The sequence below is a fragment of the Chaetodon auriga genome, chromosome 4 (genome assembly GCF_051107435.1).
Source record: "Chaetodon auriga isolate fChaAug3 chromosome 4, fChaAug3.hap1, whole genome shotgun sequence".
Classification (NCBI taxonomy): Eukaryota; Metazoa; Chordata; class Actinopteri; order Chaetodontiformes; family Chaetodontidae; genus Chaetodon; species Chaetodon auriga.
Genome location: NC_135077.1, coordinates 9,428,617 through 9,449,313, shown reverse-complemented (window position 1 = coordinate 9,449,313; position 20,697 = coordinate 9,428,617). Strand labels below are relative to the sequence as shown.

General features: G+C 42.7%; 3 protein-coding genes across 8 annotated transcripts in view; all 3 read left to right on the top strand.

The window, feature by feature from the left end:
• The first annotated feature begins 358 nt into the window (after positions 1–358).
• On the top strand, positions 359–10,882 carry pde5aa (phosphodiesterase 5A, cGMP-specific, a). The gene is made up of 20 exons (XM_076727990.1): positions 359–730; positions 964–1,645; positions 2,692–2,775; positions 2,950–3,030; positions 3,215–3,304; positions 3,427–3,579; positions 3,683–3,750; positions 3,937–4,085; positions 4,771–4,946; positions 5,052–5,102; positions 5,512–5,658; positions 5,953–6,081; positions 6,963–7,057; positions 7,208–7,295; positions 7,865–7,965; positions 8,066–8,143; positions 8,232–8,295; positions 8,396–8,470; positions 9,097–9,180; positions 9,326–10,882. Exons 1-20 carry the CDS (start codon positions 465–467, stop codon positions 9,530–9,532), a joined length of 2,868 nt encoding a protein of 955 aa, XP_076584105.1. The 5' UTR covers positions 359–464; the 3' UTR covers positions 9,533–10,882.
• Positions 10,883–11,245: 363 nt separating this feature from the next.
• hpf1 (histone PARylation factor 1) lies at positions 11,246–15,943 on the top strand. Its single transcript, XM_076728637.1, has 8 exons — positions 11,246–11,314; positions 13,175–13,358; positions 13,817–14,003; positions 14,247–14,345; positions 14,589–14,745; positions 14,848–14,935; positions 15,243–15,415; positions 15,623–15,943. Exons 1-8 carry the CDS (start codon positions 11,276–11,278, stop codon positions 15,755–15,757), a joined length of 1,062 nt encoding a protein of 353 aa, XP_076584752.1. The 5' UTR covers positions 11,246–11,275; the 3' UTR covers positions 15,758–15,943.
• Positions 15,944–18,219: 2,276 nt separating this feature from the next.
• Positions 18,220–20,697, top strand: part of ank2a (ankyrin 2a, neuronal) — a 73,029-nt gene continuing 70,551 nt past the window's right edge. For 4 of the 6 annotated variants that reach the window (XM_076729326.1, XM_076729324.1, XM_076729325.1 and 1 more), the window contains exon 1: positions 18,245–18,638. In XM_076729326.1, coding sequence (XP_076585441.1) covers positions 18,507–18,638 — 132 coding nt within the window. In that variant the 5' untranslated portion in view covers positions 18,245–18,506. Of the gene's footprint in view, positions 18,639–20,697 lie in introns of all 6 variants that reach the window. The other 2 variants (XM_076729327.1, XM_076729328.1) reach the window with 2 other exon arrangements.

The window sequence follows — 20,697 nt, the reverse complement described above, 5'->3', positions numbered from 1 at the left end:
TTTTTATGCTTTGTGCAAAACATTCCCAGTATGTAAATATAAACTATATACTATACTATTTATATAGTGATAAGATCACTACATTTCCATGAGTAGGTTGCAGGCAGGCAGTAACTGACAGGAAACTCGAACTTCGTGTATCCTAATGCACCAAAATATGACAGGGAGTCCAAACTATGAGTCATTTCTCGCGGAGCACGGCCCACTCCATTAATTCTGTGATGAAGTTTAAATCGGATCCGTTTAATGAATAAACCCGTGGCGCCAGATCGGCTAAATAAAGGTCAGGGGATTACCTTGACGTAATCGTTTCCACGGGCTCTTCCATAGGCATCGCTCTGCTCTGTGGCTCGTCACCTCAGTCTGCCTCATCACCTCCACATGGCAAGTGTTTCTCCTCAATAGGCTCAGATAAACTCAAACTGAGTTTAGCCGATCTTTTCTCGCTGTACTTGAGCGAGGGGATGCCTTGCGTGGAGTCCATGGAGCTTGGCAGCGCGACTCTCGGGCCATCTCCTGCCGCTGGGACTGAGGACACCTTCGTCAGGGAAACGGTGACTGCGCCGCCGATGGCGGGCAGCATGGGCTGGTTCTTCTCCCCGCTGTGGAGCCCCCGCTCCGATACGCGCCGCAGGAGGTTTGGAGACGGTGTGAAAAGCGACCAGGTGGAGGCATGGCTGGACGACCACTCCGACTTCACGAGGGCGTACTTTTTACGCAGAGCTGCCGCGTAAGATATCTTATACTATAACCACAAACAGCTGATATTATTTAATCAGTCCTGCATGAGTGACTTAATGATTTGCTGTATGTTAATGTTAATAACTGTAAAACAAGAACATTTGGCCTCAGAAAATTATTATTGAAGAAAAGCAACGTCTGCTCTCCAAAAATATTCTGCATGTTCTCATTTGTGTTTTCCCAGCCAGTCACTTGTGTAATCTGTCTTGTCTGTGACTCCAGGGCCAGTGGTCCACAGGCAGAGATGTCTCCACAGCTGCCCATGCTTCCCAGGAGCAGCTCTGATCACTCTGACCTGCTCACAAAGGCTCATCATTGCAGAGCTTCCTCTCCACTGAGCAGCTCACACTTGAACATTGCATCCTTAACAGACCCACTCAAACCCTTCTCTTCCAATCTCAGCGCCCCTGAGTGGATGGATCGCTCTAGTCCAGATGTGCTGGGCAGTCACTCCCCTTGCTCTCCCCGATCTTCACGCTTCTCTTTTTCTCCTTGCCGTCCGCTTTCTCCCATTTGCCCTTGCTCCCCTGAATTACCCCACTCTCCTCAGCCTCTGCATCCCTCTTCTGCAAAGGCTGTCCCAGCCTGTGGCCGTGGTGAGTGCTGCCCGTGGATGATGGAGCTCCTGAGAGGGGGTCTCAGCTGGATGGGCTCTGTAGCAGAGCTCTGCCAGGGGGCTGTCCTGCATGCTGCGGAGCTTTTGTCAGCTGAGGGCAGCTCCCTCTCTCTGGTAAAGAAAGACTCCGGTGGAAGGAGCACCTTGGAGGAGGTGGTTCCCCTGACAGCGTTTGGGTGCTTGAACGAAGGCTACCTGTGCAGCGGTGCCCACCGGGAGCTAGTGAAGGGCATCATGGGGTGTGTGCTGGCTACAGGCTCACCAATGAACCTGAGAGACATATCAGAGGTAAACCTTCAAACAGACACAGTTATAGTTGTCATGACTCCACAGTTTGTAGCAAGCTTTGCACACAGCAACCTGACAAGTTTCTGCACAAGTGGAAGTTGTTAGTTTGTTCCGGGTATTTTAAATGAGGAATGAGGACTGTGTACTAAGTGAGACACCCATTTCCTGATTATCTGTTTTTAGATGATGACGTGGTTAGAAGTGTGGGGGTGTGTTAGGGAATCCCAGATGGAGCACCTGCTTCTAATCCTTTTAGAGGTTCCTTCCACTGATTAACCTCTGATTACTGAGATGCTGCTGTTCTCTACTACGCTAAGTGTGTCTTCATCCTCACCCACACACCCAGGCAGAGAGGGAAGATGGCACATCTTACTTAAGGGCTTATTGGAGGTGCCCAAACCACCCCTCCTTTTCCTCAATGCCAATGTGATTAGGAACCAGTGCCAATACCTGGCAGGGTTGCACACAGCTGGTGCATTCCAATGCCCATGCTGGCATACTATTTTGTATGCCAGAAAAAGATTAAGCGTGTCCCCACACATAGTGTGTCAAATGCAGTATGCCAAAGATACCAGAGTGTCCTACTGCAGCCGCAGAGAGCGGAGTTTGCGCAAAGTCTTGGTACTTGTTTCAGATCAATTTGTATGAGCAAGGGGGTCAAAGTTCAAGACACAATGTCATGACCATCAGTTTGTCCCAATCATGTTCATACTGCATGCAACAGTGCATACTCTGTAAAGCCGGAGTAAGTACTAAAAGTAAAAAGAAGAAGTGTACTATTTGGAACGCACAGGTAATCCCCAGCCAGCGTGGGTGTGGACAGGTACTTCCTAGTAACCTGGCTGGATGTGTTTAAATCTGATGAGGAGTACTGACCAGTTTAAGCACACAGGGGTTAAATTTGGACAGGTGTTTAAGTCTGCTGTTGCCAAATTACATAAAGATTTTAATACACAGAATAGGTTACTCACACAAATGTGTTGCAGTTAAGTATAAATAAGTGAAGTGCTTGTCTGCAGTGTCAACTTATGTGTTCACCTCTTCAGGACCCCCGATTCGACATAGACGAGGAGCAGCTGTCAAAGATCAGGACTGTTTTGAGCGTTCCCATCAAGAACCACAGGGCCAAGGTAACATTCATAACTGTTTATTCCAAGATTATTATTTTATATGTTTTGTGCACACGCCCTCTTGCTTAATCAGGACACATATAAACAGCAGGATTAGTGTTGATATACTGCAACAGTGCTTGTGACACAGATTGCGTAACAATAAGCTGAAACATGTCTTCTTTTTGTGGACAGGTGGTGGGTGTAGTGGTAATGATCAGCAAGAGAAATGGCTGCGATGGATCAGCTTCTGTTTTTAGCAGCATGGATGAAAAGGTGAGCGACGGGATTGTTATTACAGGGCAGCAAATGTCAGAGCTCTGTTCCATTGTATGTTACTTATTATGTAATGTATGCATGTCTGTCATTTTAATGCTAAACATATTTTAACTCGCACAGTTTGTTAAGTGACTGATGCAATAGATTTGAGTAAAGTTTGAGCTGACTTTTTATTGGCTAGGTCCTGTCCAATCATATGGATGTGCTGGGGATGGTTCTGGATAATGTTCAGCTGTATGAGAGCTCAAGACAGGAGGCCAAACGCAGTCAGGTAGCACCACCAGAGAACAATATGAAATCTATCTGTGTCTATGTTTGTTTATCTATGTAATCTATCTATGTGTGTGTGTGTGTGTGTGTGTGTGTGTGTGTGTGTGTGTGTGTGTGTGTCAGGCCTTGATAGAGATGGCACAGATATTGTCAAAAGAGCACCATTCCTTTGAAGTTCTGCTGAGTAAGATGGCAGCCACCATCATGCCCTTCACACGTGCTCAGTACTGCACCATCTTCATTCCCGGCGAGCAGACCTCAGCTGTGGAAGACAAGGTGCGTTATCCTGTTTGATTCCTGTTGTTTATCTGTTTAGAAAATCAAGCATCAAATCTTATCTGTCCTAACGTGGGATATTGTCTGTTCCTCTGTTTTTCAGGTTTCATTCTCCAGAGTGATCCACCTGGAGTGCGAGGAGCTCGGCTCAACCTGCCAGATCTACAGGAGGTTGTGTCTTCATGTTGATTTACTGATAAAGACAGAGGTTGCCTATTGCCTGGTTGATAGCTATGCTGACAGTTCTTGTAGTCAACTAAAATGTATTCCACGTCTTGCTTGTATACATCAACCAAATGATATTTTTCTTCCTCTGACATCAGACATGGTCTAAATGGTGCCATATCTTTAATTCAGGGCACGTGACATCAGTGATGTAGACCCATCATATGCCCTTCGAACTCTGCTTAAAATGGATCCACTCAATGTGTCGGCGAGCTCTGAGGAATCGATGAAGAGTCTGATCTGCTGCCCCGTCAGGAATGAGAGGTCTGAGGGTGTTATTGGTAAGTCCCTTTTGAATGGCAGAGGCCACTATACATTATTCATCAGCCTCAGGACTCATGGTGTCAGATCACAAACTCTACTGTCTTCATGCTTGGTACATTAAACATATGACATGTTGTTGAGTGTCGACTTCCTGGAGGGGAAAGTTAGCTGTTAGGAATAGGAAGATTCAGACTGTTAGGTAAGGGTTTAATTAAACTCAGGTCAAAAAGTAACATACTTTAGTGTATTAGAAATAATTTACTTAATTAATTTCAGTGTAGCAAATCACACTTTTAATTTTTGTGCTTAATTCAAAGTATGTTTGACATATACTTTTAAAAAGTGTGCTTCTAACTAGATTAAGCTCTACGTAAATGTATTAGAAATGAATATACTAATTCTGCAATATTTAAAGTGGTATCTCAAAGTATTCAAAAGTATTGAAGTATTAGAAATTGTACTTTAATGTGAAAACACACTGATATAATACAGTTGTACTGCAAGTGTGTTTTAAATGCTCATGAATCATGATTTTCACCAGTGTACTTCAGTACACTTAAAGATTGTAAAACGTTGGTACCTTCAATGTTCCCGTCAAAACTAGTCCTGGATCTCCAACCAAGGTAGAGTAAGTTCAGACACCTCTTACGACTTCTTTCTCATGCCGTCCTCTCTCTGTGTCTTTATTGTCACATGCTTTAGCCGTGTGCCAGCTGATGAACAAAAGGAGCAAAGACTCAGATGAGATGGAAGCCTTTAACAGATATGATGAGCGCCTGCTAGAGGACCTGTCAGTGTACTGCGGCCTGGCTCTGCAGTACGCTCAGGCTGTGCAGATCACTGAGGAGCGGAGGGCCAGCATAGAGGTCACACAGGAGGTGGGCGACCCCTTTACTCCCCTCACATCTTTAGCAAAGAGCCAAGCGAACCTATTCAGATGTTCAAATGTTGCATGCATTTGTGTTCACTCTTATTTTTTGCAGGTTCTTGCCTACCACATCACCGCAGCAGAACAGGAGGTCCAAGCGCTGGAGGTGATTTTTAACTTTCTTTGGTAGACATGAGCGCTTTCTCTCAGTCCAGTCTGGCCTTGCTACAGCTCCTGTGTTTTTTCCCAACACCTTTCCTCCCTCACTCTCCCTATTGTCTTTCACTCAGCCAGCCGACCTGGAATCACCCCTAAGTTTATTCCTGCAGGTCAGATTAACTGGCTTGAATGCAAACGTACAGCTAATGTTCTACCGTCTTTAAGCTCTTGATCAGCTGCTATCACTGCCTGTCAGTGACAAAGGTGATATAACCTCCTCACCCACATTAAACCAAGATGATTTCCCTGCCCTGTATGCTGTGTGGGCGAGAGGAAGAAAAAGCAAACGTGTTTGTGGGTGGATGAATGTTCTGCGCCTCTACGTGTATATTTCAATGGCTTTTTCTTGTTTTCAGGAGGCCACTATTCCCCCCGCTGAGTCACTGCTTCTCCTAGACTTCGATTTCTCTGATTTTGGACTGCCAGAAGATCTGACCACCCAGGCCACCATCCGTATGTTCCTGGACCTCAATTTGGTGCAGCATTTTAACATTGATTACAAGGTAACCTGACCTGTTAACAATTAGTCAGCATGGCAACAGAGAGGTGAAGCGATATTGTTTGAATGTTGAAAAGCGATTAAATTAGTTAATTCACGGTCTAAATTTCTATACTCAGATTACCAAATGAGTCAAACATTTTGGGGGGTTTTGAGTTGTCTTTTTCAGAGTTATTACATGTGATATATGACAGGATTTAGTTCACCTCCAGGAGTTTGACTGTGGGCAGCCAATCCCCAGAGAAGGTCATCACTCTTCAGTTGTTCACCACCTCTTGTGACTGTCTCTTGCCTCCAGAGTCTCTGCCAGTGGGTCCTGACAGTGAGACGTGGCTACAGGAACAGCGTGCCTTATCACAACTGGAATCATGCGCTGAGCACTGCTCAAAGCATGTTTGCTATGATCATGGCCACAGACCAACTCCAGGTCGGTGCATGCATGCGTCATGTGCTTGTACAATAGCCTCACTAGCGAAACTCATATACGCAAAGATAGTAATGCAAAGTTTTAAACAAACAAACAGAATGTTCCCTGGAAATAATTTGTCATCTGCATGCTAAACCTTTGCAAGCTTATTTGAGGCTTAGACCCTGTCAGTTCTTCCACAATGTGGTTTTAAGATAGTAATAACAGAGCAGTCCTTTTGTGTTTACTGAGCAAATATAGTGCTTTCAAAAGTGTCTACTGAGTCGTTTCTATTTTAAATTCAGCTCTTCTGAAGTTTCTCTAGGAGTCACTCGAGGACTGCAGGGTGTCTCGAGGACAGAGCAGTCTTAATAATTTGAAAGAGGGTAATTTTAGACGTCCCCCAAACCCTCTTAAATGGTTTGCATGGGGATCACAAACCAGACTAAATCTCTACTTACGTGACCTCTGCTGCTCACTTATTTTAGTCTCTCTCTCTATTTCCGCATTAATTGTGTTTGAGTGTGTGTTGTAGTGCCGTGAAACAAGACACTTCATCCTGTTGCTGGGTTTGGAGTGACATACGTTAACACTTTGGTGTTTTCTGTCATTTCTTTGATTTACAGGCATTCATGTAGCTTGTGTTAGAGTGTTCAAATCTTTGCACCCATTTATGAGTTTGGCCGTATCTTTGAATTATTTGGGTCAATTAATGGTCTAGTTTTTGATGTTCATTCTTCGAAAGTGCAATATGAACATGATTTACTTCACTTTACTCACCAGTAGAAACCTGCAAAAAAGTAAACAGGCGTTTCATTTCAAGAGGCAAGAAAATAACTTTCTTCACTTTTTCATCTTTATTTCACTCTTTCTCTGTCCATCTCTTTCTGTTTGTATTTCAGACAATTTTTTCACCTCTGGAGATCTTAGCGTTAATGATAGCCACTCTGAGCCATGACCTCGACCACAGAGGAGTCAGTAACTCTTACATAGAAAGGTAAACATTACTTCCTCGTCTTTCATGGCTGTGTATATTCTTATTGGATTTATATTTATACCGCATTGCACTGGTTATTTGATCAAATTGCATATATTGCCAGTCACTCGTATATTCAGCCATTGTAATTTCTGTCTCTTTGTTTCTCAGGAGTCAGCAGCCTTTAGCTCAGCTGTATGGACACTCTTCTCTTGAAAACCACCACTACAACCTGTGCCTCTTCATCCTAAACAACACTGTAAGTCCTCCTACATTCATCTCTTCATTCATTTTGGGCTTCCTCTCAACCCATGACTCATCTGTGTATACACACATGTCCACATTTTGACCCTTCTAACTGCTTCATCTGCCACTCGTAAACCATAGTACACTCCAGTGTTTTTCTCCAGTCAGCGCTTAACTGGACTCTGTCTGCCTCTCTGTGTCTCTGACTTAATTCATTTTTAAATTGATCTTTGCATGACACGAAATGAAATGAATTGCATTGTAATGTATGATATCACTGTTTTAAATTGTCAGTTGTTTTTAGAATTAGAGACTTGGAATAGCTTCTGCTTGTTAGACGATATCAAAAATGGGATTCTTTAAAAATGGCATGCTGTGCAAAAGCTGTAATGCCCAATATTAGTTAATAAGAAAAATGTTGCCAAATTTCCATTTAATTCTCTTTTTTTTTTATCTGAACCAAATTGTAGACACAATATTTGTTCTCCTAACAGACAACTTGTTTTCATGCCTGGCTGCATCATATATCTGGTGGTCACTGAATCGAGGTCTTCACTTTTCTTCACTCTCTTCCTCTCTCAGGGGAGTCAGATTCTCAGCGGTCTCTCTACAGAAGACTACCGAGCTGTACTGCACATGATCAAAAGGGCAATCCTCGCCACTGACCTGACCGTCTACATGGAGTATGTCAAGCTAGAAAATGTCACAGTACCTGTAGGTAAAGCAATGCGTATGTCTTGTTTTATCCCTGATACCCTTGTTTTTTTCCGTTTGTCATTCTAGGAGACGAAAAGAGTTCTTTTCTCTCACAAAGAAAAGCAGAGTGAGCTGGAAGAGTGAGAAGCAAAGAGATTTACTGAGGTGAGAATCAAATGAATGACTATCAGGGACATATGATAATGATATCTGTGACGGAGCTGCTATTTCAAGACATTCATTCACCTCACAGGTCGATGCTGATGACAGCCAGCGACCTCTCTGCTATCACAAAGCCTTGGCCTGAGCAAAAAAGAGTAGGTCTCACAGAAGAGTTTTCATCTGAACACTTCACACTTAATCGCTCAGTCACTCTGAGTTCATCTCAACCTTAACCTCACTCCTCCTCCGAAACAGATTGCCAACCTGGTTGCCATGGAGTTCTTTGCACAGGGGGACAAAGAGAGAGAAGAGTTCAAAATCAAACCCATTGTAAGTCCTGCTTGCAGGAGTTTTTGTCCTCTTACATTTTATATTGTTCTCAAATGGGGGGAGCCTGCTTTGGATCCAGGGTCCTCGTGGATCCTGAGTGATTTAAATCATCAGTGTTATTTATCAGAACTATCAGATAATATATGATTTTTTCACTCTCTTTTTTTATGGTAGAATAAGAGCCACATTCACCCTGAATTTCTTATTTTACCTGCCTGATGAAGCCTTTTTTTTCCATGTCAGAGTCCTCCAGGCGTGTTTTAATCACGGTTAAATTCTCACTGTTGAACTTATGTAACTTGCTTTAAAATAGCATCACACCTACCCGGCTGATGTCAAACCGTAACAACAGTAGAGAAGAACTGGAGAAATACACACAGCTATCTTTTTGCAATTAATACCTGTGTGTCTTCCAAAAGGAATGTCTGAGGTGATGGCTCTTGAGTCATGGAAACATGGGTGTTTACTTATGCGGTATATCATCCCACAGGGCTTTTATACAAACTGCACAAAGTATTTTCATGGGCTGTTATTGCTTCTCAGGCTGCACTTTGACTTTTACTATACCCGCTACAGTTGATCCGGCCTCCTGTTCTAACAGCCCGTTTACACTCTCTTCTCACCAGGACATAATGAACAGAGAAAACAGCACTCGACTGCCGTACATGCAGGTCGAATACATCGATGACATCTGCTATCCACTCTACAAGGTGTGTTCTTTTTGCAGGTGTGGATGCATGCATATTTCAAATGCATGCATGTGTGTGCATGTTTGTAAGGAAAAGAAAACCCCAATATTGTCATTATTTGCTGCTCTAATTTCCATGTTTACATCAATGCCTCCGTCTCCCTCAGACTGTATCAAGACTGTTTGGCAGCTGCTCCCCACTGCTGAGCGGTTGCAAGAAGAACAGAGAAAACTGGCTGCACCTCACTGAGGAAGCAGAGGAAAAAAACAGTGAAAACAGTCATAGTGTAACTCTGGAAACACATAAAAACAATGAGGATGAGACAGGAGAGAGGAGAGGAGTAGAGGACTGGACAGAAGATGAAGACAAATAGCTTTGGAAGCAAAGAGGAGTTTTACCCACCTGCACCTGTTGTTCTCCATCCTCTCTTGGACAGATCTTGACTAAATATTGACCTTGTGCCCAGACATCAGAACTGCAACTACAAAATGTGTTAATTGATCTATAATAACCTTGAATAATTCAAGCAATGCTGCATTTACTGTCAAAGGAAATATCCTGTCAAGTCCAATGTGCAACCTGCCAGCAGTGTCAAATCTTACATAAGAAACGACCATCTGTTTCATGACTTTTTAAGGACTGAAGCCACAAACTCTGATAAAATAATCATTTCTATACTATATCTGAATTTCCTTTGTACTCTGTGTGTATGCAGTCTTGAAAATGTATACATCTGTGAACACATCCAGATTTGAAAAATTGCAACAAAAACCAAAGGATGTAAATGATTTTCCATGTTGTCAAACCGAACTGTTGTTGTGCACCCTTTGATGTACTCAGATATTATTTATACTGAGATGTAATATTGTTTGTCTTTTTTACAATTATAAGAGCTATTATTGACATCTTCTGTTTTAATGACCAGACCAGCAGCAGTCAGAGACCAAACAACTATGAAGTCTGGGGTCACAATTGTTAGGTTAGCGAGTGAATATGCAAATTGTGGATAAAAAGTTTCATGCCAACATTATGTTCAGATTCTGGACTAAAAAGTCAAGGGTAGAACACCATAGCATCTGTGACATTCACTCCACATCCAGCAGCGTCTTCTCACTCACATTCACCCAGTTTGCTCACCTCACTACATCACACTTAACCGCTGGGTGTTGACTCATTACTGTTTAAATGACACAACACCTTTTTTCAATGGCTTCATCCTGATCCATGACTTAAAATTCTGATTAAAAAGTTATATGAAATTGGTCTCATGCAGTGCACTTATTTTGATTGCTAACGTGTCATTAATTTATTACTACAATGGCCAAATAGGGTTCACTTATTCATGTTGGATTTTAGTGCTTGTTGATTGTGTCAAATTACATGGAAGCTTCTGAACAACAAAGTATTAATTTTCCAGGACAGTATTTCTATTTCTATCTGACATGAAGAGATTTGTTCTATGTGGCCTGTGTAGTAATAATTTTTGGTATTGATTTGGAGTCATTTGAAGTCACATGACATGGAAGCTATTAAAAAATGATTACCAATAATCATATCTCTTTAGAATAGAAAAAGCACTGAAAGACAGTATGAAAAGGTGCATCCTACTGTGTGTTCTCAATTTCTTCACTTACACAACTCATCTTTGAATGCATGTGCTCATATTTCTTTTTCACAAACCATTCCAATAATAAAATAATAATTAATAAATATAGTCTTGGCTAAAACATGAAGATTATCATTCACTCTTACACAGTTTTTTTTTGCACAAATTTTCATCACCATGGCCATTTCCTTTCATTTTTATTTTTTTCAGCCTGTTTAAAGAGAAATTGCTGAAATGACTGTAAAGTGTATTTCCTGAAAATATTTTCACTAAATTTATAAATCTATATATCTATAGCCATACATCGATCGATTAGGATTAAGATGTAAACACAGGATGTACAAATCAGCTTCAGTTTGTGCCATTGGTGACGTGTTTGTTACAGTGGGTTGGGGTTCTGCAGTGACCAAACTCGGCCTCTGGGGGGCAGTGGTGCGCTTTAACGCAGCGCAGTTGCTGCCGAGTCGGACCCGCAGAAGAAGACGCCGAAGGAGAGACAAGAGGAAGAAAATGACAGGGCGCGCAAAAAGAAAACCTAAATCCAGTCAGGTAATTTTTCTGACCACCACTTCTGCTCGTCTGGAAACATGTCCGCTTAAAACGCGTGTTTAGTAATCAACGAGCTGTTCTGCCTGTGGTTAGTATAGCTACGAAGCAACTTCTGATAAATGCTGTGGGCACAAGTGTTTGGCACGCTGAGCAGCAGTGGTCAGACGACAACATGGCAGCACCACGGCTTGTTCATTGACGTTCACAAGTGGCTACACAGCCGTTTGAACGCAACGTTTCGATGCTGTTTGCGACAAACAAGTCAGTGGCGCTGAGCCATGGTTACCTAACCATTGTTTTGGTTAGGTAACGTTGATGTTACATAGCTAAAACACTCCGTGGCAGGGGAACGAGTGAGTGACTTCTTGATTTGATTCGTGGTTTGATCCCACAAAGGCCATAAATCAGTTCCCTGAGGGCCAACATGAGTTAGCTAAATGTTTGGAAAGATTTTGACTCTTTGACTGTTCAAAGATGTCCTTCTCGATCCCTTTACATCCGTTTGACAAAGCTGATCCCTGAACGCAGTTCAGGATAATAATTATCGGCTTTTGAGTTGTGTCAATTCACCTTGATGGTCATTTTATAGGCTGTGGTTTGTGATGCTGTTGAGTTTGATTGTGTTACTATTTGTCACTGAAAATGTGAAATCCTGAAAGTAAAAGGCAGGAGAAATGAAAGGCAGACAAGGTAAGAAAATTAAATAACAGAAAGAAATGTATACTGCCCTAAGTCCCACTAAAGCAGGGGTCATCATCTCCTTTTTCTTAGACACTGTGTGCATCAGACTTGCAAATAGAAATGTTTTTCTTAGCTCATATCAGGGTGAACAGATATGGGAGATCCATAATGAAAATTTCTAGATACTTAGCTAGAAAATGCTCTCAGACCTCCACCAAGAAAGCTGTTCACCGAGGAGTGATGATTAAAATGTGTAGTTGCAGAATGCAGATCTGATTTGCAGGAAATATATTGATCAACTTTAACCAGACCACCTGCACATCATGCAAGACAGAGGACGCATGTGCAAAATTGCATTTTTAGCAGACATATTTTCCAATTTGAATGCACTCAATCTGCAACTACAGGGCAAAGGAAAATCCGTGGTGGATATGGTGGAAAAGTTTGCTGCCTTTGGGAACAAATTGATCTTTCCCATGCAGATTTGTTATTATGGTTATAAACACACTGAAGACAATTGGTGCAAGTGTCACAGAGAATATGAAGAAATTTGTCACACGGCTGATAAAGAATTACTTTGACATTTCCAGGGATGTCTTTGAATTTGTGCATGATCCTTTCACAATCAGCCCAGGTGGAGAATTCTCTAATGTGGAAAAGGTGACGCTGTTGGAGGAAGTGGCGATTCAGGGAGAACTAGTTGACATCCAGGCCTCCAGCCACATGAAAGCTGCTCTCCATGGTGCTGAAAACTTAGGCACTTTTTGGGTGGTTTGTCACCAAGACTATAGGACACTGAAGGTTTTTGCATGGTGTGCTCACCATGTTCGTGTCAAACCTTACATGTGAATCTGATGAACACCATCAAGACGCATGAGAGCAATCAACCGTCAAACCAGTCTTTGGAGGATTGCTTGTGAATAAGCCTTCATAAAAGACAAATTCATTTCAGCTTAATCTCTCCGAGGCTACTGCCACTGAAAATCTGAGTTATTTGTCAGTGGCATGACTGACTGATTTAAATGAGGTGGAGGACACCATTTTGGAAGCACCTGCCTGTATAACCCAGCACAATTCAATTCATTGCTAGGTTGTTGTATTAAAATATATTAGTTGTAGAAAATTAACTGGCAACATCTGGTATAACATAGATGTTTCTCTTACAATATATTTCTCTAGGAGTCGGGGACAGGCAATGGGGAGTTGAAGAAAGCCCGTACTGATGAATCCAAAGCCGTGCCATCGTCAGAGGTGGATTCAGTTCAGCGTGAGGAGATGATGCAGCTGTATAAGCTTCAAATGCCCGAAGATCTGTACCACTTCTGGGACTTCTGCAAGGAGCTTTGTCCTGACAGCCCCTGTGGTATGCTGGCAACACTAACGCTGTATCTTGTTACAAAAATACTGACAGAAGGTGCATCTGACATTTAATCAATTCTTCTGTCTGTAGATGTGGAGAAAACAGGATGGACTCACAGTTAGCCAATGAAAAGTCTGGACAGATGGACTAGATGCAAAAATGCTCCACAAGACTATTTGAAAAATCCACAGTAACAGCCCGACATTTGAGGAAACCTGCTGACCAGACTTTATATAATGTCTTTGTTAGATGTTGCGTTTCTATTTGCCAGTCAGTGACAGTTTAAACAGCATTGCTGTTCAATATATATACACATGCACATACTATGTATATCAAAGTTAGTGTCAGAACCATCAGTCAAAGCCTAATTTGCAGTAAGTTGCTCAAATACTTCAGCGATGTCTTTATGTCAGTTGATTTCTGTATCAATATATTATTGTAATTTGCTTTAATCTCTACAGGTGCGCTGAAAGACACACTTGGTTTGCAGCTGGTTGGTCCTTTTGACATTCTGGCAGGAGCTCACAAAAACTGCAAGAATCCTCAGCCCAACTTCCACCTTCACTGGAGGTATTATTATGACCCGCCGGAGTTTCAGACCATCCTTCTGGGGAGCGAGGACAGTCAGCATCACATCGGCTACTACAGGTATAAAACACAAACTGGATCTTTTTCCCCTCTGTCTGTGATGGTGATGGATCTATGTAGTTGCTTTTATTACTTTCACTTTTATTAACTTATCCTATGAACAGTCACCGTACCAATCAGCTACAGTGAGAGAACACAGTCTTGCCAGTGGGGGGGGGGGGGGGGGTAATATGCAAACAGTGGAAGCTTCATCTACACGAATAGCTTTGATTTACTGAACTTATTGTTCCCAAACTCCACCAGAGACACTCCAGACTCCCTCCCGTCGTTTGTTGGGGAAAATGAAGCCAAGAAAGGCTACACGATTACACAGATGGGGGACAACGTGTTTGCTGCTGTCCTGTGAGTACTAACCACCACATATTCACCATACAAAGACATACTTGTTTTCACTTTCAGCTGTCTGGTTAAGAAAGACAGTTTGGTCACACTTTATGTTAAGGTGTAGATGTTCACCATTAACTAGCTGCTTCGTCACATTCATATTAGTAGCACCGCTTATTATGATAAATTGCCTTATTGTCTGTGTGCCTTTGTCTTCACATCATTGAATAAGACTTCTCTTTCTTTCCATGCATCCATCAGCCTGCATCTGTTAAGAAGGAGGAAAGAGAGGGCCGGCCAGAAGGCAGCAGGAGGAGATGCTTTGGAAAGCTTGGAGGCACAGCTGAGAGACAGGGCAGAGATGCTGGGCTTGTCTCTGGAGCAGAAGACCAAAGGCATGAAACAGAGGGACAAGAAGGTACCATGAACCATGGTATTATCCTCAGTGTATTATGTTAAGTACTCACGCCTGATGCCTATCTCTGAATTTCCGCCTCATATTTTGCTTGTCCCTCTGTAGGTGGTCACCAAGACATTCCACGGTGCCGGCATCGTTGTGCCCATCGACAAGAATGATGTAGGATACAGAGAACTGCCAGAAACAGACGGTGAGCTCATGCAGTCTGTACGTATAGTGATGAATATGATAATAAGCCTTGACGTTTAAAAGAAAAGAGGCCAGTGACTTCAGTTACAGTTTGCCTGTTTAAAATATTCTATCCTGTATTTGTGTTATATTTGTGTTCCAGTGGAGATCACATCTGTTATTACTTTGCATACATGATTGATGATGAGAATATGCTCTTTTCATGTCAGCATGTTTTTCGAGACTTAAAGGACGTATTAAATCCAGGCTGTGTGTATTACCCATGAGTGACGACTTGGTATTTATTTTTCTCCCTCCTCTGCATCCAGCTGGTCTCAAAAAGATCTGCAAGGCAATCGCTGACGCCCGGAATGATGAAGAGCGCGTCAAAGCCTTTGGACCTCTCCAGGAGATGATCACGTTTGTTCAGTTTGCCAACGATGAGTGTGACTACGGCATGGGTTACGAGCTAGGAATAGACCTCTTCTGTTACGGATCCCATGTGAGTCTCATAAAGTGGTGCATGAAAATCCTGCAACGCTCACACTCAGTGATGTGACTTTATGACTCCGTTGTCTCTCTGCTTCCTGACCATTTTCTTAAATGTACTGAAAATATTCAGACATTGAGAAGCCCGAATATTGCAGAACTGCAAAGACTGTAGTTGAAAGAATGCATCGTTAATCTCTGGTTTGCTCACTCTCCCCAGTATTTCCACAAGGTTGTCAAGCAGCTTCTGCCCATGGCCTACAGCTTGCTGAAAAGGAATTTGTTTGGGGAAATTGTGGAGGCCCACCTCTCCAGCCGAAGCCATGACAACCTGGACCAGCTCTCCGCACAGTGAAAGAGACTCCGAAGTACACTTCAGTTCTAGCTCTTATAAGCTTTTCTCCACCATTTGTCCTTGTCTTCTGTTGTTTGTCAATGTTAATGTTCTTTGGTGGTTTTGGTGCTGCTGTCATTGATTGGAACCAGTTCAATGATATCCTGTTTGTAAAAGGTAGATGTTTAATAAAGTATTTTTATATATTTACAAGTCTGTTTTTTGTATCTGAGGTGATCTTGATAATCCTTACAGTATTGATTATACACCACTGTGTTTACCATATTCTAGATTAAGATTAAGATAATCAAGGCAGGGTGTATTTTATACTTGTTTCGACCACTGCCGTAATAGATAGTCTTATAAAACATGGCTTGTAGGAGAGTATTGTGTTCTGAGTGTGATATCATGCAGTGGTAACAGAGGGCAGTGTTGCACATTAAAAAGCATCCTTTGTGAAAGATGTGTCTCCACCACACTGCTCAAGTCATCACAAGATGAACTCAGCAGTCAGTGATCATTTAAACTGATTGGGTAGAAGCTTTACAAGGTACAGCACTCAGTTTGTGTCTTTAGGTTCTAGAAGTGTCCTGCATTCAGTCTCTTTGACCTGGTTATATGTAATATGGTGTTTAAGTAGGACCAGTTATTTTGAGAGTCATGTTGTATGAAAAAGGAACATTGCCATAACAGAATTCATTGCCATAACAACACGACCAGATTAACCTGCAGGCCCACTTGCTGTTGCCTCCCAGTTCCCAAACTACTAGAGTGCACACACTTCTGCACAGATGGCTGCAGATTTGATGAAACAACTTTATTTAGAAAAATCCACCATGTGAGCACAATAAGAGCTGGAATAATAAGGGTGTTCCAACTTGACACATGCCCGTCTAAGTTACCACACAGGCCACAATATTACATAATGAAGGAAGACAGGGTTGATATTGGACTTAAGTGGCACTAATATATAAGGTATCAATTTATCTTGACCAGATTTCCCTGGACCGGTAGAAGAATGACTTCAGACTGTACTTAATGCCACACTGTGACTGCTTTCTGTTGCTATTTCTCTCGCTACATTTCAGAACATTTCTTGCTTGATTTCTGCAAGGTCCATATGTGACTTAGCACACTGTTCTGTACTCCGATTTGGTCACATACCCATTTCCCATTTATTTGGTTTTGGATGCCCATTGGCCACCCATCTTACAACAACTATCACGTGTCCTAAAGTATGATTGGCTATCTGCACTGTCACAGGCAAGACCTTAGTTCAAAATGTTTGGTGCCTCTTTTGAGCTGTGGACTAATTATCTTTTAAATCTTTTAAATGCACATATTCTAAGTCTTTGTGGATAAAAGCATCATCTGAATTAATGTAATGTCACCAAAAAAATGAACATAGAAATGTAAGAAATGGTAAGACACTCTAATGTTAGTAATTCAAGCAAATATGAGAAATGGTAAATCAAAGCTATTCTGATATGCCACCCCTGCATAAGTCGGTCCCCCTTTTGCGTCACCTCAGTCAAAAAAGTCTGAACACACACCCTTATTACCATATTTTCATCTTTCACCCTGCCATTTAAAGAAAAGGTCACTTAGAATGACATCTAACTTAGAACAGTCTGAGTCTGAAAGCTCTAACACTGACAAGTTTGTGTCTGTTTAACATGATTTCGTACGCCTCTTTCTCCATTTCGCCCTCCTCCACTTGAGCCCTGCCAGGTTTTTAAATGTCTCCAAGACACTGTTATTGATTTTGCCCTGTCAACCTCCATTAAATTTGTAGCTCAGCGAGGACACACAGGCCAAAGTGGGGGCGTAAGAATACTAAAAGGGAGATTACATTATGTAAGCCAAACCCATTGTGCCTGAGCTTCGATGATTTCATGTTTGTGTAAACAATCTTACAGTTTTCACTGAATCATGGGACATCATGTTAACTTTTCCGTCTGAAGCCACTGCCGCTACTGCAGAAGCACCGACGGGTGGGGGCTACAACAAGCAAAACGAGCACACTACTGATGGATGGTGCATTCATGTACCATTGTTAAGGAATGTTCTAGGTGCATTTTATCATTCTTCTTCTTCTTCTTCTTCTTCTTCTTCTTCTTCTTCTTCTTCTTATTATTATTATTATTATTATTAAAGGAATCAAATGGAGCAGGGCTTTTTTTCTCGGTCCTAGTAAAAGATGATTGATCCTGCTGTGGAGGGGTATTTCTGCTTTAAGTGGTGTAGAATAAAAAAGCCTAACACAGCTCCTAGTATTACTCTGATGACTTTAGACTATTATCCAATAATTGCACACTATAACCCACTTTGACTATTGCTACCTCGCTGCCGAATCGTATTTTAGCAAAATGGAGTCTCGGATAATTACAGTTTTTCAAACTGATCGTCCTTGTGAAAGTGAGTTGGCAAAGTTTCCGACTGTCCCTGAAGGCAGCATTGATCCTGCGGAGTTTCGGGAAAGCGCATTTGAGGCGCGTTCACGTCCCCACACACATACACACACGCAGGCACACAGCAACACACCAGAAGCATCCCGTAGCGGAGGGAGCGCTCGTTTTGGTTTGACAATCTGGAATCACAACCACTGTTTTATATTTTGTCACGTTTGTTAACAGACGGTCTCTGACGCCGCAGAATGATCCCGGGACGTGCCGAGCCGTCCGGAGTCTGAGGCCCGCACAGAGATCCACCTTGCACCGGCAAAAGGACCCTCGCTGACCGCCTCCAGCAACAACCAGCCCGAGACAGAATGTCAAGTACCCCCGAAGAAAGTCAGTCCAGGGGCGGCGGCTCCGACGTTGACTTGAAAATGGCCTCTTCGAACAACACGACCCCCGACGGTGGACCTCCACCACCGCTGCACCAGAACCGTATTCGGCAGGTGGGTGTCAGTCCGTCCGCAGCCCGCTCTCTGCATTGACTGGCCCAGTCATCCGTGTGACGAGCGGCGCAAACCGCTGCTGATGCTGGCCGCTCAGGGAGAGCGGTCAAAGGCGTTGCCGTGCTGTAGCACATCGGCGCTGGTGATCTGACAGATTTTCTCAGATGTTGTGTTAAATTGTGTTCAAATTAGCTACTAATAGGAGCGAGCCTCTCTGCAGAGGAAATCCCATCTGTTTTGATAAGAGACTTAACAGTGATGTGCTTCAGGGGGATGCGATAATACCCAAACAGGCCAATTGTGCCAGTTACTGTGGCCGTCAAAATAAACACCACCACACTTGCACTGACTCTGCTGGTCTCTATTGCAGGCTGCAGTGAGGGATGGTTACAACTTCGCGCATACCTTTGGAGGTTTACTGTTTGCTTTTATCCTCTTCCCAAAACACAACATATTGCAGGGAGTGCATCTATTGGGCTCTTGAGAATTTTAATAGGTGGTCTGTGTGAAAGATTGATACTCTCAAAGCCACACAAGCTCACATATTCACACACACACTGTCTCTAAAGTCTGCTTGCTTGTGGTTCTCCTCCAGCATAATGCATTGTTGGGTAAATAGTGTGTGTGTTCGCCCTGTGTGTACACACCGAGGCCTCTCTCGGGCTGGGCTGGTGTGCCAGTAAGTCCTTCTGTCCTTGTGTGCACTGAAATACTGATATTACTGGGCAGCTTCTTCTCCCCTCTCTCATCATCACCTGGGTTTGTTTTTATACGTTTAAGGCATAAACTAGAAATGAATGTTAAGTGTCACTGTCTAGATCTGATCATGTAATGTAAGTGTTGGTGTGTTCAGAGAAAGTGAGTCAGGAGATGCTCAATGGCAGTTTCCTGTCTCCGTGCACTCTCTCAGGCTAATGTGATTTCAGTAATGGACTGTGATGTTACGTACACACAGGCACACACTCTTGAGTCTCTTCTTTTAGGGTGGGGTCTTTGAGCGAACATACATGGGTGCATTTTTGTATCATCAGCATTGAAAAAAAATCTCTGCTGGTGTTCGTGATGAAGATCATGCCGAGGGAAGCTGAACAGTTGTGTGCTTTTGTTGGCGTGTTCTTCATGTGCACAGACGGAAGATGAGCAAATCTGTCAGTTAACTTGTGCTCAGCCTGTGCGTGTGTGTCTGTTTATCTTGATGCGCTCTATAATGAAGGTGCAAGTGTTACTTCTCCCCACAAGGTTTCTTGTTTCTCTTACGTGTGAAGGCCGTTTTGAAGGAGAAAACTAATGTTTGCACAGAGCTGGTACCTTAATCTTTTGTCTTGTGCCATTTACTGAGGTCTGGGTCCACTTGTGTGCATATCTTCTAGTATCTCTTAAGCACTTACCAGTATTTTACATCAGCTGAACTTGGTCCTGAGTTGTGAGCTTGTCCTAAGTGGGTTTTAGTTGTTGCATCCTCTTGGGAAACTCCTTTTGCTTGTTTACATGGGTTTTGTGCTGGTTATTGTTAAATGGCCACTTTACCCAGATTACAAAAAAACACACTATTTTCCTACACTCCTACACTCTCAGGAGCTTCATTTTTGTACTCAGATGTAGAAATTTAACAGGTGTACTAGAAAAGGCTCATGAGAGTAAACGTGTTCCTTTTGATCCACTTGAAAGGCACAAATAGTTTTGGGTAGTTGAAGGAACAAATTTGTTAAGATATCACATGATCTGAGGCAGCTGGGTGGTGCAGGGGAGGACTCATTTACCACTGCAGAGATCCATGTTTAGTCTCATAGCAGCAGTGTCTCCAAGTTGGCCCCATTGATCAATCGCAACAGGCAGCGGTGATGAATGATCATGTCCTTGTCACGGCACCAGTAACTCCTACTGGTTGGTCTGTCTGTGGTTTTTCATTTTGTCTACACCCTCCCCCAACCCCTTGGCATTAGTACGGACTGAACTTCAGGTGAAATTGAGAAAGAAGTGCAAAAATCCCCAAAAATGATAGAGGTAGCGCTCAACTATGCTCTTTGTCTACAGCATTGTTTAAAGCGCCGACACGCCC